The sequence below is a fragment of the Podarcis bocagei genome, assembly GCF_964188305.1.
Source record: "Podarcis bocagei genome assembly, chromosome: 5".
NCBI classification, from domain to species: domain Eukaryota; kingdom Metazoa; phylum Chordata; class Lepidosauria; order Squamata; family Lacertidae; genus Podarcis; species Podarcis bocagei.
Window position 1 is genome coordinate 37,964,676 of NC_138129.1, and position 18,544 is coordinate 37,983,219.

The 18,544-nt window shown below is 39.4% G+C and overlaps 1 protein-coding gene across 1 annotated transcript in view; it reads left to right on the forward strand.

Annotated features, from left to right (window-relative positions):
* Positions 1–15,770, forward strand: part of ST7L (suppression of tumorigenicity 7 like) — a 42,497-nt gene extending 26,727 nt beyond the window's left edge. Inside the window, exons 12-15 of the mRNA XM_081195189.1 lie at positions 2,018–2,168; positions 3,056–3,148; positions 6,233–6,372; positions 15,361–15,770. Of these exons, the coding sequence (XP_081051315.1) occupies positions 2,018–2,168; positions 3,056–3,148; positions 6,233–6,372; positions 15,361–15,456 (480 nt within the window). The 3' untranslated portion in view covers positions 15,457–15,770. The remainder of the gene's footprint in view (positions 1–2,017; positions 2,169–3,055; positions 3,149–6,232; positions 6,373–15,360) is intronic.
* Positions 15,771–18,544: the final 2,774 nt, after the last annotated feature.

Here is an 18,544-nt window from a genome sequence, read left to right on the forward strand (position 1 = left end):
GTATTTGACCAGGGCACAACCTTGGCTACATTCCTTCAAGAATCTGAATGGGAAAAGTTAAGTCCTCTAAACTGGATTAGTAAATAATCTCATGGTTTGTGGCATCTGCTGAAAAATCATTAAGTTCACTGCATTCTTACAGTTTTGGGGAGAACTGACAGTGTTATTGACTGCAGTGATCAAGGATGTGATTAGCTTTGGCCATTATTGTGTGGATCAGGCCAGTTCATAAGTGACTTCATCAAAGTCATTCATTTAATGTTCTCTAAACGTTCTCCGATTTGTTTTCCTCAATGAAATTTTAAACCTGCAATTGTTAGTACTTTACTCTGAAAATATTTCTCTTTTTCAAAAAGAATTTCTAAAAGGGGGGGGGTACTCAAGTAATTATACACTAGCAAGAGCATTTAAAGTAACCATTTGCATTTTGTGGAAGAGTATACCTGTAGAACAGGAATGGTGAACCTGTGGCTCTCCAGATTCCGTAGAACCCAACTCACATAAGCCCCTGCCAGCATGGCCAAGGATCATGGATGATGGGAGTATACTCCAATAGCAACTTGAGAGCCACACCTATCCCTGTGGAATGCCCTGCCTTCAGATGTCAAGGAGATAAAGAACTACATAACTTTTAGAAGACATCTGAAGGCAGCCTTGTATTGGGAAGTTTGTAATGTTTGATGTCTTACTATGTTTTATACATGCTGTAAGCCGCCCAGAGTGGCTGGGGAAACCCAGCCAGATGGGCGGAGTATAAATAAAATTATTATCATCATCCCATCACTGGTATGGAATAGACTCAGTAGATTGCTTTGTGAATGGCACGTGAATACAGTTCTCTGTCTGCTTGAGGACACAAGTCAATTTGGTAAGGCGAATAGCCTCCATCCCCTTTGGGAAACAAAGCAGTGAAGGCAGAGTACTGAACCAGAGCTATACCGTAACAATTGCCAGACTTATTTATTTATTTTAAGAGACCTATTAATGGAGTTTCTTGTGTGTCGCTGTTTGGGACCTACCTATCAGTGTGAAACCCTAACAAAGACAAACTCCCTGGGCTCCTCAAAATTTTGTTTTCAACAGGCCCTGCTGGCAGTTGAGCATATCACCACCCTTATTACTTCTATAATTTACTGTTGTATCCTCTTCTACTTCTTGGGAGTCATTTCCTTATAAATCGCGTTGATTGTGGTTACTTGTTTCTGCTGTCCTAATCTTGTTGTTCTTGCATGTAAATGTGGAAGTGCATTGCTATGTAAAAGGAACACGCACTATTCCCCCCCCCCCCTTTGGCACATTTAGCAATGCAAACTAAGTTGCATTTTTGAAGAAAGCAGCAAACAAAAACCACCCATGTTAGTAGTAGCATGTTGCTTTTCCAGATTCATTGTCTGCATCTAGATAGTGGGCCTTCTTCAATGGAGAAAAGAGTGCCTGTGATTGAAGGGGTTGGGAAGGGGGCTTTGGAGTACACATGGTGCTTTTAATGGCTTTTACTGGACTGCGGAGTTGCCTAATCCCTGGCTACCACTTCAGTTTTCATTATGATTTGTGTTCAGCCAGTGCTGTCTGTTGCTGAAGGGTGTCTTCTGTTTGATAAATTCTCCAAGAACTGGGGATTAGTATTAGCACCTAATATAATGATTGCATCACGTGGACTGAAGATTTTCACTGATATTCTGTCTCCTAGTCTGTCTACAAAGGCAATTACATGTATGTTCCTGGAACCACTTTGCGTACTGCAATCTGAAGTCTGAATGTGTTTGTAAAATATTGACACTTATCTGATTTAGTCTTTCCCCATTGAGTGGTGTCTGTATATGCCTGTACATAAGGCGCTTCTCAAATTTGCATTTGCCAAATAATCCACATTTTGTTCCAGTCAGCAACTTTTATTTCTAATGTAATATATAGATCAAGCTGAAAGTAATTTCGAAATATCTGAAAGTCTGTGTATATGAAAAACTAGCCTCAATAGTCTGTGTAGCTTCACGTCACTTCACACGTTTTCTTCCAGTACTTACTAGAAATGAAAAGCTTAATTTTGCCTCCGGAGCATATCCTGAAACGTGGAGACAGTGAAGCAGTGGCATATGCTTTCTTCCATCTTCAGCACTGGAAGCGAATTGAAGGGGCGCTTAATCTGTTGCACTGCACATGGGAAGGCAGTAAGTATTCTTTGCTAGTGGCATGAGCTAATATTTCTCTCTCTCTCTCTCTCTCTCTCTCTCTCTCTCTCTCTCTTTTGGAACATTATTTTTAAATGTGCACCTGGAGCTCAACTGTGAGGCTGTCCTGACTCATTATTGAGGTTCCCTCTGCACTTTAGTTAGTTTTGGTATTAGTTCTTGTCCAGATTTCAGTCACATTTAAGGTGCAATTAAGATGACACAGGTGTTCAGCTTGTGCTCTCTTTCTGCTCCAAGGTTTTAAAAATGCATGCATGTAGGTGTTCTCTTCTGCAGTGTGAACACTAAAAGATCTATTGTGCATGCATATTTCTTTTCCTTGTCCACCCCACCTCTTCCTTCCAAAAGCCAGTTCATGGAGTTACTTCAGTGTAACTGAATGCAGAGCCAGAGTACTTCACTAAAAAAACAAAATAGCTGATATGTAGAAGAGCATGTGGTGCTAATATTCCACTCTTATGAAAGAAACCACTGTTGCACCACTTTGCCAGTTTTCTAAGGTAGATGGGGTGTTTCAAACTAAAAATGTCAAGAAGTATCTTGGATCGTATTCATATTGTCTTAGAATCATAGAGTTGGAAGGGACTCTATGGATCATCTCGTCTTGTTCTTTGATGCCAACAAGATGTATGCAACATGCCATGTGAATATTGAATTCCTATCCTATTTGATTTGTGAAAGAAGACTGGATGGCTTGGGAGGTGATTGTCAGTGAGTCTGAGGGTAGCTAGAATGGTACTAATTTAATAAAAGGAAAATGATCACAAGTGGTATAAAGAACACAGATATGACTTTGTTTCCAGGCGACTCTAGTAAAGTGAATTTTGCATGGGTCTGATGTTGATGATTTTTTTTTACTTCCTCAGCCTTTAGAATGATCCCATATCCATTAGAAAAGGGCCATCTATTTTATCCTTATCCCAGCTGCACAGAGACAGCAGACAGAGAGTTATTACCAAGTAAGAAAATGTTCCATTTCTCACATTTTATTTTTTCCATCTACAGTTAATCACAAAAGTCTGTTCTCTTTCTGTGTGGCATTGTGCTCAACTGGAATACCTGTGTGTCTATACATGCATACAATAAATATTCCATACACTTGTACACTGAATGCAGTTAGCTTTTAAATAAATGAAGCAGCTATCCAACAAAGACTCTCCTCCCCGAAGGGGAGGGGAGGGGTTGTGGTCGGGGCTCGAGCTCCGGCTAGCAGGGGGCGTGGCCCCCTGCTGCCCACTCACCTGGCTGGCGCTCACGCCCCCTCGGTGGCCATCCAACCGGGAGCCACGGTGGGGGCCCCCTTTTGTAGCTTATATTTGAAGTGGTGGAGGGATTGTGGTCCAACTCCTTCCCATTCTGCAAAGGAAATGTCAACACCTCACACTTTGGGAGAGACCACCTCAGTATGACTTCTCCCCACAGCAGAATTGCCTCTGGTGGCCAGGAGGTGAGACACTGGTGTGGGGAAGAGCTGTGGCTTGTTCCTATGGCATTCGTATTTATTACACACACACACACACACACACATATAAAATACCTTGCTGTATACAGCAATATATATATAGATACAATAGAACACAAAATACCATAAAAATAATACGAAATAATCATAAAGATGACTGGTATGGAATGGAGTTGTGCTGTGGTGAGTTCTGTGCTATGAAGATAACCTGAGGAGGGGAATGTTTCCAAAAGGAGTGACGTTAAAATATCATTGTCCCCTTTTGTGTCTTTAGCCAGTCTCTGTTACTTGACAATACTGCCTCTCGGCTTTGTGGTTGTTGAGTTTCTTTCTCTACTTGTTTGACTGCAGCAGCATTCTCTGCACTCTAGGTTAGTTCTATCAAAAGGGAAGAGCATTTTAAATGGCCTGTGTTCTCCTCCACACACCCCAGGCCAGAATGACAATTTCTCTCTGGTGGGAAAATATATTGAATGAGTGCTTCCCTTGTGGGAACGTCAGTTTGATCAGTACTTTTGTGGACATTTCCACTGTGAAGAAAATGCTCAATATCTAGGTTTCAGAATGGTCATCGTGCCATTTTAGACATCATCACATCAGCGAGAAACTGCTGCACTCCTTCAGTAAGCAACCTGCACGGCTTGATTGAAGACCTACATTTGTGGGTGGTATAGAGGTCTTTATCTGAATTGTCTTGTATATTTATGTTGGTCACCTTGGAGACTGTACTATAAAAAGGCATGATATAAATATTTAATAATTAGACTTGCATACATTTGCTTAACCTGCAGTTTCAGATAACACTTTGGAGCTTTAACTCAATGTTTTAAATAAAAAAAGGCTATTTTCTTTCTGGCATCTAAATGGCTATACTCAAATGAGGAGAGAAACTGGCCCAAGGTCAACTGGTTCAGCACAGACCCATGCTGGAAATGTGCCATACCTAAAGATTCCAGCTAGTATGGCTGTTTTAAGCACATCTATTGCCATGACACAAGCACATAGCTTGGCATGCTGTGTACTTTTGTATTTTTCTGTATGTTGCGAGAGTTGCTCAAACTGAATTTTAAAGATAGGTGAACATGAAAGTTAGGCAATGAAAAACCTTACTCGAAACTATGTTCTGTTAGATAGGTAAAAATGAGTTACACTCACAGAGAAATTCCTGGCGTGCTAGGAAGGGTGCCATTCACTTAAACAACCGAATCCTGTAGTCAGATCAGGAATGTTTCATATGTTCAATATTTTCTGTAGGGAAAAAATATGTTAATGACATAGATTGTTCTATAGGAATATTACAGAATGGGGAGTGAAATAGATCCATGTGCAACTCTTGCTTGTGGTGATCCCCCCTTTTCAAAAATTATTTTTTCATGCATAAGCACTTCCTACAAGAAATGTGCATGGTCTTCAAAGGATTGCTAAGACGTTTCAAGTCTGGTATGATAAACAATTGCAATTAAAAAACATGAGTTTTGAAATACTTTGGTATAAAGCCCTAATAAAAGTGAGGTTGTTTTGGCCTTCTGAATGTCAAACCCTTAGGAGGCATGGCTGTCACAATTGATTTAACCAGAAAGTGGTCAAAACACTTAACCAGCAACCAGCCCTTATAAAATGGCAAACCTGCCTTACTCATACCAGACAGCCATAGAGCTTCCTAACCACTAGAGTTTCCTAATCACATGTAGTTGACTTGTACTAGAATCTATGCAAAAATAGAGGTTCTTTGCCACACTGGTAAATTCTAACCTTGAGTTAGGCTCTTGATAGTAGCCCATGAACGATCCTTTGTAAAGTGATTTGAAAATATACTTCTCAGTTGCTAAGTGCGAGAATTTTGGTGCCCCTTTATTTTATAATGAGGGTTTTGTTTCATGCTAGGTGCTGGTGAGATTCTGATAAGTGTTAACTTCTCCATCTTGGGAGAACTTTGTTTTATAAAGTATATGGCATACTTATAACTAAAGCAGCCAAGGGGCACATCTGCCACAAGTGCACTTGCATATTTTTGCAATTCAATAAAAAAATTAAATCTTGAAAAGCTCTGTTTAAAAACTAATTAAAATCTGCCCCCAGACTGCTCTAAATTACTCATTTCTCACTCATGCAGGATATTGCTCAAGGAATGCCTCTGCTAGTGACGAACCCTAAGCCATCGGCTTCCCGGTATAATTAAACTCCAGTGCATGAAGACATTTCAGCACAATCACTCACGCATTCCTGTTAAGTTTTTAAATACAAAACTATCCATAAATAAAATCATCTTAACGCTTTTTATGCTGCTACTCCCCAGCAGGTTTCAAATTTTAAAAATTCTGTTGCTTTGGTCAATTCTTAAAAGGGAAGAACGTTTTACTCCATTGAGGCTTTCACTGATGTATATCTTAACTGCAAAGGGTGTATTTTAAAATAATTCTTAATTGAATCAGTGTTGCAGATTCCTCCCCTCTATTTAAAGTTAGATCATAGTTCATCTCAGATAGGTCTTTCTTCTTTGCAAAATCACGACCTTTATCTAACCATCCCTAAAATATCTGGAATATCAAATAACTATTGCCATTTCCCCCCTTCCTTCCAGCATTTCATGATGTGTCTGTGTACCCGCAGAAGGAACTTCCTTTTTTCATCCACTTTACTGCAGGGCTGTGCTCTTTCACAGCAATGTTAGCGCTCCTCACACACCAGTTCCCGGAACTTATGGTCATTTTTGCTAAAGCTGTAAGTATTGACTCAACTTACTTAATATATTTATATGACATGCAGAAACCATCTCTGGAACATTATAAACTAATTCAGAACAATGGGCATCTAAAAACCTGATTCAGCATAGCTCAGTGTTCCTCTTTTTTCAAGAGGGGATTTTTCAGAGGTGATACATGACGATCTTGGTTTTCTTTCGGCAGCTGGACTGTATCTCATTATGGGGAAACATCTGATGTACCACAATTTCCAGTTTTAAAGCAGGACATGGGGGCTCTTAAGCCATTTCAAACCACATGCAGTTTTTCTTTGACTGTAAGGATTTGCTAATAATTACAGTAGGGTTGCCATACTTCCGGAATACTGTTTTTTGCCCAAAAATCTCAACTACTTTGGGCAAAAAACCTTTGCCAAAAAAAGCTGGAAAATTTTTTGTCCAGATTTTCACTGTTTGAAATATGGCAACCCTAACTTACAGCGTTTGAATTATTAGCATGAAAATATTGAGACTATCTCCCAGTATCCTGTTACATATTAAGTACATATACAAATAATAAATAATAAACAAACGGTTGCATTCTTTCTTTCTGTACCCTGGGAGCTAATTGGGAGCTAGTGGCTAACCAAAGAAAACTTCTTTTATATGGTCTGAATAGAAGCATTGCTTGTCTATTTACCCTAATACTGTTTAGTTTCCATTCCATGTATGGTAAATATGGCAAGTTAAGTCTCTGGAGCCTAAAAGGATTTTACTTTATGCTTTTAAAACACTATGTTTCTGTAAGCTTTTTTGATTATGTAGATAGCTTACTCTGGCAGGAAGGCGGTCAATTTTCACTATGTGATTTGCTCTTTGTATTGATAGCACAAGGCAAACACAATTATCAAAGAGATAAGTGGACTTTATAACAACAAGAAGTACAAGTAGCATTGTTCAAACTGCAGAATAAAATTATATGGTAAAATAAAAATAATTTGAGATATGTCACATGGGAGTGGCAAAATGGGACCCATTACAAATACAACTTCAATAACAAATGCTCTCATTGACAAGAATTCTTAAAGAGGGTTGTAAAGGTAAAGAAAGTGCTATCTTTGGCCAGTTTTCAGTGGTTATATCAGAAGATCAGGACGATTGGCTAACATTTTGTAGAGATAGAGTTCAATATTCAACATGTTTTCTTGATAGTAATCATTCTAATATGTTTAGAAGCTTGAGTCATGAGGGCTTTAGTTACCTAAACTGGTATTCTGAAAAGGGATCAGGTAGACGTTTGAATGAACTCTTCTTCAAGCTGACTGCTTTGATTAATAGCCTGAATTATGCAAATGTTATTTATTTACTTACTGGCTATTTCTTGTCCATCATTCATCCCAAAGGCTTCCAGGGCAGGATACCAGCTAAAATGCATACACTTAGATACAGTGTCACAAAATGTTGCATAGACTTGGTTCAAATACATTAAAACAACAGGAACAACTAAAACCATTATTAAGACCACAAAGCAGACTAACTACTACTCCGCTCAACCCCTTAAAATTGCATGAGCAAATAAACATATCCGTCCTTGGCACTGAAACAACTAACACATCAGCACAAAACATACTTCTAAGGCCAGAGAAGGGTAGGAAGATGCTTCCAGGATCCTAATGAATACTGTACAGTAAATACACCATGCATTCCATATTCACAGGGCACCAGCATTGTCTGGTAGATCTTCAATTTACCCTCCTTTTCGAAGCAAGCATCCTACCTCTTTTCAGAATTGTTTTGAAGGTCCATTGAACCACACATGTAAACAGATGATGTCACATGTACCATCTGCTGAACTGTCATTTGTTTTCTTTTCTGATGTACTACATGCCTGTTAAGGGTCTTCCACTTCATCACTATTTTATTTTAGTTGCTTACTTTGAGTATTTATACCACCTATTCTAAACATCTTGAAGATGCTTGTAATATATTTAAATAGGCAAGAGTTACAAGGGAGGTGCAGGATGTGTATACAGGTTTTTCCCAGTCCTCAGGTATTTCAGTTGCTACTGTCCTTCTGGATCTCCAGCTCACAGCATATCTCAGAAGAAATGACCTTGGCCAGGAAACAGTTGTCAGAGCAGCCTGATGTTAGTCCAGGGGCAGCCAGTGTGGAGCCCTCCAGATTTTGTAGGGAGTCTTCCATCAGCCCCAGACAACATGGCCAGTGGGCAGGGATGATGTGAGCTGCTGTTCAACAACACCTGGTGGTACCACGAGGTGGAGTTTCTTCACACGAGCAGCTGTTTCAGATGTCTCTTGTAGCTTCTATGGTTAAGGTAGTGCAGATCTAGGCTGAAAGTGGTCTTAATTATTGACTTTTAAGAAATCGGGTCATGAGGACAACATGACCCCCAATCCCCCTTTTGTATTGTGTGTATTACCCAAAACAAAATGCTGATCTATGTAGTTTGACCTACTGTGGTATTAGAAGATAACAGCAACAACCTCTCTGTAAAATACCAAATTGCCCTCAATTTTAGCTCCTATGAAACATTGTTTAGTACTGTGATTCGGAGTACCTACCCTTGAACTTTTGAACCGGGCATACACCAGATCATTGATTTTGCTATTGTATAGCCTAGGATGGAGAGTGTGTGCTGAATATGTGTATTACAACAAGCGGAGATCAGAAATAGAGCATAGTTACTAATTTTTGAATGTCAAAGTTGCATGAAATCCATATTCTAGTTTCTTTTCATTAAGCAGTGTTCAAAATATGTAGGTCTGATAACAGGGGCCTCATTTCTACCAAATTTAGTTACTCATTATGTGGGAAAATGTTGCTGGACATGCCAGTAACACTTTTGTGTGTGGTTCATAATTGGCTAACTTTTAAGGAATGGAATATAACTATCTGCTTGATTAATTCAAGGACTGCGCTAGCAAAATTGTATGATTTCCAACAAGATACAAGGTCAAATGTTACACTAGCAAAGAATAGCTCAGTGAAGTTCTATGCTGAATTTCTTCATTGTTGCTTCCTAATTTACATATAGAACAATTGCAGTGTTAAACCTGAAAACAGTTCTAGCATGCACACATATAAAACTTTCTTTTGAAATAATGCTTGATGGGAAGTACTGTACAGTGGTACCTTGGGTTACATACGCTTCAGGTTACATATGCTTCAGGTTACATACTCTTCAGGTTACAGACTCCGCTAACCCAGAAATAGTGCTTCAGGTTAAGAACTTTGCTTCAGGATGAGAACAGAAATCGTGCTCCGGCAGCACGGCAGCAGCAAGAGGCCCCATTAGCTAAAGTGGTGCTTCAGGTTAAGAACAGTTTCAGGTTAAGTACGGACCTCCGGAACGAATTAAGTACTTAACCCGAGGTACCACTGTATATAGTTTCAAATATGTCAAACAACATGGTCATTACTAGCTCTGTTCTTACGAGTTTCCTTAAACAGAGGGAGCTTGCACTGACTTGTGTATGCTTTTGGACTTTGTCATTTTGTCTGGATGAGTACCACTCCAGAACATCAAAAAAGACTTCTCCGGTAAAGTTGATCATCAGTGCTTGAATTATTGGGAAGAAGGACAGGGTTCCCACTCCACCCTTCATTCATGCACTAACAGCAAGCCCATAAAGAAATATGGTTCCTCCATTAATGCGCAAACTATTGCCTTGTTGATTCTTTTACTACGATGCGAATCTTGCTCTGTAATACTAGAAAACACTTTATGAATGGAGCATCTCTATCACAGTTAAGGAAGTCTTCATTGATAGATGGAATCTGCAGATCTTCTCGTATGAACAAAGTGAATACTTTTTATTTTTAGATAATATTCATACATGTCTCAGCAGGCATAGTCTTGGAGGCACTGTGTGAGAAAAAGGTAGAACCCCCTTCTAAAATACCTGCCCCTCACTGTTTTTGTAAGTACTTACTAAATCTGCCCAGTTAAACAAGGACAGGTCTGTAACTGAACATTTCATCCTTAGTGAGCAGTTAAATGGGAATAGCAGGGTTTTTGTTCATGCCATATACTAAGTTAGAAACTATCTTTTTCCAAAATGATTTGTTTCCTTAAAAGTAATTTTTAATAAGCTGACAGTGTTCAAATCAGTGTTTTTTTTATAGTGAACTGGTTCATATGTCACATCAAACTATAGTTACAATAAACAATGGCTTAATTTGAAATCCTAGACCGGGGTGCCCAAACTTTTTTCAAAGAGGGCCAGATTTGATGAAGTGAACATGCATGAGGGTTGGTGAGCTTAGGATTTAACCCAAGGTTGTTGACCTTTTTTTAGGATTTTACCCTAGGACATATACTGCAATGAAGGCCAGATTAAATTGACCAGCAGCCCCCCCCCAACAGACTTTGGACATGCCTGTCTTAGACACTTCACTTTTCCTCTGGTGCTACTGCTGCCATACTGCTGGGAAACAAACCATTTAAAACTATGGTTTAATGTGACTTGCAAACATCGCCACTGTTTGTCCACTATAGTGATAGCACAAAATCTTGTTAGTGCAGGATTTTCTTGCATAGTAACATTGGCCTCAATTTTATTTGGAGACCAAATTTCAGTTTGGTCTTTACAAACATTACAAATTTACTTTGAATTGCATCTGAAACATGCTTAGTCTTGTAAAATGTTATATCTGGAAGCAATTATGTGCTTCAATATGAACAAATCTAAAAAGATAAACATTGTAATCCCTGTATTTTCTAATTTGCTGATATACCCAGAATATCATTCTATCATAGTAAAAAACGAATACCTACATTTAGTCCTCTTGTTACATGTCTATAATGCATTTGTTCTTAATTTTTAATGGTTAACTCAACGTTTTTTTCTTTCAATGCAAATTTTGAAAGGTTTCAAACTTAATGAAAGCAATGATACTAACAGTGCAATCCTGTGCATGCCCTTTCAGTCCCATTAATTTCAGTGAGACTTACTTCCAGGCATAGGATTGCTGCCATGTATAATCTGAGGCTGTGATTTTAATTGCCACTTCACTGTGACCCAATAAAGTTAACAAGCCTCCACCAAATATCTGCTTTTAGTATTATTGTAACAGAAGACAAGATATAAATATTAAATCTAACAGAAAGTGGTCATTTGAACTGCCCGTGAACAATGCTGAAAGAGCCTGGCTTTATTCCAGTTCTCCCCCCCCCCCTAATTTTGGGACCATAATTATTTAAAGTATACGGAATTCTTCTGTCATAAACATGACCCTGGAGCCCATCACCATTCCTTCTTTCAGTGTTCAGACTTGCAGAATATTATGTATATAGCCAAAACACTAGACACACACAAAACAACAACAATAGCACACAGGAAATATTGGGGGAACCCTGAATATTGGGGGGGGGAGCAAGTGGGTGGGAATTAAAGAGCCCTTCAAAAAAGGATGAATGATTGGAACAGTAAACAAACACTCTGCACTACAACGCCTTGTTGTTTGTCCTACTTGTTTCTTGCTAATAGTCATGTTTCTGTGTCTTCTTGACTCAACTGATACCAAGTTATAATACAACATTCCTTCTGAAGATTGAGAGAGTTCCTTTTTTCTGCTGACAGCTGTAAGCTTTATTCGCAAATCACTGAGTCACTCATTCCTTAACCCATTTTCACTACTGTAGCCAGTTTGCTCCTACTAAATTAATTATTGGACTATTTGGTTATTTATTTAAATTTATATCCTTCTCTTTCCTGAGGACTTGGGGCAGGTAGCAATTAAAACATGCACATATGTGCAGTCTTTCCTAAATTATAATTACCCTACGTTTCCTTAAGCTTTGAATGTTTTACATTCAGGTTCTGAATTTGATAGACCTCCAGGTGAAGTGAGACCTTCAATTATGAGGACAGCCACGGAACACCTCTCTATGTCGTGGCAGTGTAAACTTGGCATGTGGATTTATACAGCCTTGAAGGCCATGGTCAATTGAAATTAATGCTTATGACAGCACAAAGAAAGGAAGTTGGTCTCAGGGATGTAGGGCTCAAGCTAAGCACTTTATAGGTTAAAAAACAGCACTTAGGCTCTCATTTGAATGACTCTTTTACAGTGGTGCCTCTTCCGTGAGTCTCTTCGTCTTGCGGTTTTTTCGTCTTGCGGAGCACAGCTATTAACGGCTTAGCGGCTATTAACGGCTTAGCGGCTTTAAGAAAAAGGAAACAAACTTGCAAGAACTCGCAAGACGTTTCGTCTTGCGAAGCAAGCCCATAGGGAAATTCGTCTTGCGGAACGACTCAAAAAACGGAAAACTCTTTCGTCTTGCGCGTTTTTCGTCTTGCGAGGCATTCGTCTTGCGAGGTACCACTGTATTTAGATTACATTATTTGCCTTGTTTACTAAATAGATTGCATTCAGATTTCAAGAAAGTGAGTGTAGCTAATTCATTTTCTACATTTACGAGATAAAACACAGAGCTTCATGCTCTAGTAAGTTAGAGGATTTTTTTTAAAAAAAATCTTATTATTAACATGTCCTGCAACAAATTGGTAAGTCCTTGGCCTTAACCCTGCCCCCACCAAAGCTCTTGCTCTTTTTAGCTATGAAAGTAGATCAGTAATAACACCTGGTGGTAGAAGCACATAAGATTTGTTCCCTATTTTCAGGTTTAAAATTTGGACTACGTGAGGTTATATCTGAGCAGTTTTTATGCTTTTAAAATACAGCCTTCCTTCATATCCCCCAACTCTTCCGTGTATTTCACAGAGGAGGTATTGGATGTGCTCAGCTGTCTAATCTGTTCTGTCAGCTATGTACTTCTGTAAAAGAACAAAACTTAATATCTTTTATTTAACAGAATAACATTGACTTATGCATTTTCACTGGATAATATTTCATTTGTTTCCTCTACAATCAAATCGCCAGACAAGCCTCTTGCCAAGCTACAACAAAAATTGTTGAGAGGCCAAAAACCACAGCCAGTCTTTTAATAGCTGCATCGTATACACAAAGGAATATGCCAACAGCGAAAGCTCAAAATTGGCTCATAGCTGCTAAATTGAAGTGAATGGAAGCTTTCCATTGGGTCCAGTGGGGCACAGTGATCTTGATTGGCTTTTGTTAGCAGCTGGAATGGGTTACAGGGCCTGCTTTCCAGAAGCTTTGAATGTCCCAGTGAGAAACAGGATTACTATTATTTGAGCTTGTTTATGTGGTTGCTTAACCTGAAGAGATAGAAGCCAGTTGAATGACAATCTTAGATTTTTTTCGCAAAAACAAGAGGTCATTAGCAATATGCAAGGAAAAGAGCCTGTGTAGAATTGGGTGCCCTATTCTCATTTCTGTTCCCCTTTTCACTGCCAACATAAACAGGAAGCAAGAGGAATGTACCATCTGTGTCTCCATCCCTCCAATGTTCATATGATGGAGTCTTGCTGATGGCACTTCCTTAGATCTGAAGTAACAATACAAAGATCCTTAGATATGAAACAATACAAAGCAATCACCTTAGGTGGCAGCTCTAATTCACATATCACAAAATACCAGTGTAACAAATTGTCATCCTATCATCAGCTACTCCATGTGTTCTTGCATATTTATTTTGAAGCACTGGGTTCATTTGGAGACTATACCGGTGGGGCAGCTAGACCTCTGAATTCCAACAAATGAATTCACATAATTGCATGACAACTGCTTTTGTAACAGGAATAAATCCCTTTACTGTTTTGTGGAAGGCTCATTAAGTTACACAAGAATTAAATTAATACACAGCTGCTGAGCATCTCAAATTTATAAACACTAGAAGCTTCTTCTTATCTGTGAGAAAATGTATATGGCTTGGAGATGTGTAATGAATAATAGCCTACATTTGAACTATGTGAAATAGTCTCCCACAAGCTGGATGTGCAGGGATGAAAGGTACTGTTTTCTTGCCTTACTAACCTACATCTTAATCTGTAATATTAATTTGAGAGACGACACTTGTAATTTACAGGTTAGCTTCTGTGTGTAATTCCTGGATATGACGAATGAGCCTTTGATTAAAAGTATCATTAATATAGTAGTGGAGCTGTGAAGTTACTTGGAATGAGAGCTAACTTTAGAGTTAGCTGAGTCAAACTGTTCTATGTCAAGGCAATTGAAGATAGCATGGCTGTCTCCCTCAACATTAATCCATTTGCATAGCTAAAATACTGTTTCAAATGGCAACTTTCTAGACTGTATTTTCTGATGTGAAGAATGGCAAAAGGTCCCAGTGGATTATAGAAGGCAATTAGGGGAAAGGATGGTCCATTGTGTAAAATAGTATCTGTGCTGAATATGAGAGGGTTGGACGGGGTCACCAGGGCCTACAATTTTTTTCTTGTAAAGTCGAAGCAAAGATTAAGGCACTATTAAGTGAATATAGCTAATGGCTTGAAAACCTTTGTTTCTGCATTAGCTCTGCCTCGCTTCCATATTTAAGTTAGTTATTTTTGCTGTCATTGAAGCCTTATTCCATAATTTGCCTATCTCTAATAAGCATAGTCCTGAAGTACAGAATGCCTAAGACTGACTGAACTGTTTAAAGACAAAACGGTAAAAATGCTAGCATTCTTAACAAGCCAGTGTTTCATAGAAATGTATTTCTTTGTGTACCTTTCCCCCATCAGCTTCTCAGCTGAATTTTTCTTCTAGGCATATTTTGGTGAATCCAGCAATTTCTCGTCACAATCTTTTATTTTTAAAGCATCTGCCTCTTTCTGGAGAAGTCAGATTCCGCCCCCCCCCCCCCATTGTCACTATGTATACTTTTTTGCATATTTAAAGTTCAGAGTTTCTCTTCTTTTGAGAAAAAAAGCATTTAGAAATTTATTTAGAAAGTTTAACAATAAAAAGAACTATATTGTACACCTGTTTTTTCCCTGCCAAGCCTAATCTGTTTTGATTCCTAAATTATTCCACTTATGTTCAATGAAGGCCAGTCAAATATGTCAGCAAAATACATCTTGAATGACTGTGTTAACTTTAGCATTAAGCTTAATTGTAGCTTTTTCTTTTCTTTCAGTTCTTTGGAACTCTTTTGTCACCCTTGAGCTTCATGATGGAGAAGATTGAGCGTCTCATGCCTACTGGTCTTTGGCATCAGCTGACCCAAATCTGAGTGAACTCAGTCCTTGGGTCAGTGTTCTCAGGAACTCCACCACCAACACCCTCTCTAGCACAAAAGCACCTGCAGCTGCGGGTGTCAAGGAAGACAAACTCTGTGACTTAGTTTTGTTTTGCATCCTGTTACTGGTGCTTAAAATTGCTGTACCCCCTTTTAAGCCTTAGAATCTATAACGATTTAAGAACACCATGTTTGGTGGGACGGGGAGGGCAAGAGTGTTGTGCTCACTTTAGCTGTACAATTTGAGATTACTGCTTTCTTTCCAGAAATTCCAGAAAGCAATAAATCTGATAGACTGTGTGTTGAAATTGCCTTCTGCGCGTAAATGTTTTTTAACAAAAAATAAAACCTGCAGGAGTGGTGTTGGAATCACTGGGCATTTGCTGAGGCCCACACCCAAGTAGCCCACAGACAACAGCCAGAGAATCCTAGTTCTGCTGCTCCTGCTTCTTGCTGTCGCTGCTTGTTCACCTGTCCTCTCCTGAGCAAATGATAAATTACAGGAGCAGCCATTCACCTTGTCATTCTCCTATTATTGCCCTAACTGTGCAGGTTAGGCCCAAAGCAAGAAAGCAGGTGAATGGATAGCAGCACAGAGGATATCTGCTCATGCAACAAAATCTCCCTGCTTTCCTCCTCCTGTCTGCCCCCTAAATCTATTCTGAGGCTTTCCCCAAACCTCTGGAGCAGATTGGAGGAGGGCACAAGATACGCACAGGGAAAGTGGGAGTTCAGTACCACAAGTAGAAATCCCTGTGCTGGTGGAACAAATTACTGGGTTCCGCCCCCTGATCTAAAACACCCTGAGTATATGACCTCTCAGATTGGTCCCCACATTCTTGTGATACTGATTTTTAACGAGCTTACAGCTACCTTGCAGAGTACATGGATTCATGGCCCATGATGCTACCTCACCCTTCAAGATGGGGCAAGGTAGAAATTCATGATCATCACATTGCTGTGGTCACTTACATGTCCTTCAAGCCAAATTATATTCTATTACAAACATGTCCACCCCAGCAACTGGTCCAGGTCCTCCCTCTTCTAAGGGATTAAATTAGCTGAATTGTTTTGTTTCACATTTACCATTCAGTGAGTCATAAATCAGAGCTTAACAAGTGGGCTTTGTCACTTGTGCTTTCAACTGTTTCTGGGATTGCTTAACTTTGTAGTGCTTGATGGAGACTGATACCTTGGGAGGAATTTATTCTAATTGCAGCAGACAAAATTGATGCTTGCCTTGACCTATGATCATACAGAAGCATTAACACAGCTCAGATCTGATATTCCAACCCCCTGTTCTGACTTTGTTCCAAATGGCAGCTTTGTGGGGGTAAACTGTGAAACCTAAACTTTTAAATGATGGCACTGTGACTTTGGATGGCACATGCGTTTCTCAGTTTGCAATTAGAGGTATTGTCAAAGGACACCCCCATCTATTCTAATGAGGGAACAATGCTTCAGCAAAAGATGCATTGCCCCCAAAATAGAAAGAAACATGTATATCTGTCTTCAGTGAGTCCTTGCACAGAGGTTGGCTGTTGATCTTGAAGCATAAGATAGTACCACTTCCCAGATGATTTATAGATCATGGGTCCCCTGCCTGTTGAGACATTGATTTTAAATGTTGCCAACACTTATGGTCTCACCCCATTCCATATATTAATTTTGAAAGGCCGGGAACAGCTCAAAATCCGGGAGCCCATTCTCAGTTACGGTACATTTTGTGCTTTCCCTCATTTTAGAGATACATATATTTTCAATAGAAGGCACATGGCAACCTTATCACCCACCACCCCATCTATACTGATACTTGCGTTCATATATGACAACACAGGAAAGCAAGAGATACAAATTGCTGGAACTATTCAGCTACCAGGAGGTAACTCTCTACGTTTTCTTCCAAGTGAACGTAAGCCACAGGGGCTGTTTCTCACGCTGGTATCGCTGTGATGATTAATAGACATGTTGTGCTCATGCAGTTTCACTTCACCATCCACAGGGGCCCATAAGGTAAGCGATATAATGCTTTTTAAAGTTGAACCTTTTCCAGCATATGTGTGGGGTTATAAATGAAGCACAGCCTCCCATGTATCACTCCCTAGAGCTGGTTTTTCTCACTGTCTCTTCTTTGACATGAGTGTACTAGAGTAGGATGAGCTTGTGGTGAATGTAGTCCTGGCAGCAATTCTTAGCCTATGTGGCTCCCATAAGACATTGTGTGTGTGTGTGTGTGTGTGTGTGTGTGTGTGTGTGTGTGTTACTCTTCTGCTATCTGGTAAAACGCATTGCCATGTTTATCCACATTGTTCCATGACATACTCAGTTGTGCACACTGAAATGTGGAGCAACTGGCCCAGCTAAAAAGAATGGTGCTAAAAAGCCAGAGATCATTTTAACCAATGTGTAAGCCTTCTTTATGAATGTTCCAAAACTGCATTCCAGTGTGTGCATTCCAGTTCCAATGCAATTCTCTGTGCCCTGGGGTAGCTTTTAGCTCTCAACTGCTTGATCTTACATATATTTACTTGGAATTAAACCCCCAAAAGTTTGATGTGACTTGCCCCCAGTTAAGTGTGCACAGAATGGTAACTTTTCTTCTTAATGGAGTTTTAGTTCCTTCTAGCATTTCATGTTGCTTTGGCAATGCCTTTCAATTGCAGCTTAGAAATGTATGCATAGCATTCACATTGTGCTCCTCACTGAGAGTAGAATTGGCTTTTTTAAAAAAAGTCTTTGCTTAATTTTGCAGTCCTTGCTTTTTGATATGTAAGTTTCTCCTAACCTTCACCAGTAAATTCTAGCATTTGGCAAGGTGCTTTGCCATGATGTGTTTCAAGTGGCACATGCTACCTACATAAACACACATGCTTAAGATTTACTTCCTGGTGATGTGTGTTACTGTACAAGTGTTTACCTTGATTCTTGTTGTTCTTCTGGTGAAGATGCTGAAGCTCTGAGTTGGCAATATATGTAAGGAAAAAGAGTTCCACTGTTTTGCGGGACAGCTTCTGAAAGTGCCTCTCCGCTTCACTTTGATAATCAGACTTAGCACACCATAAAGGCAAAGGCATACTTTGGG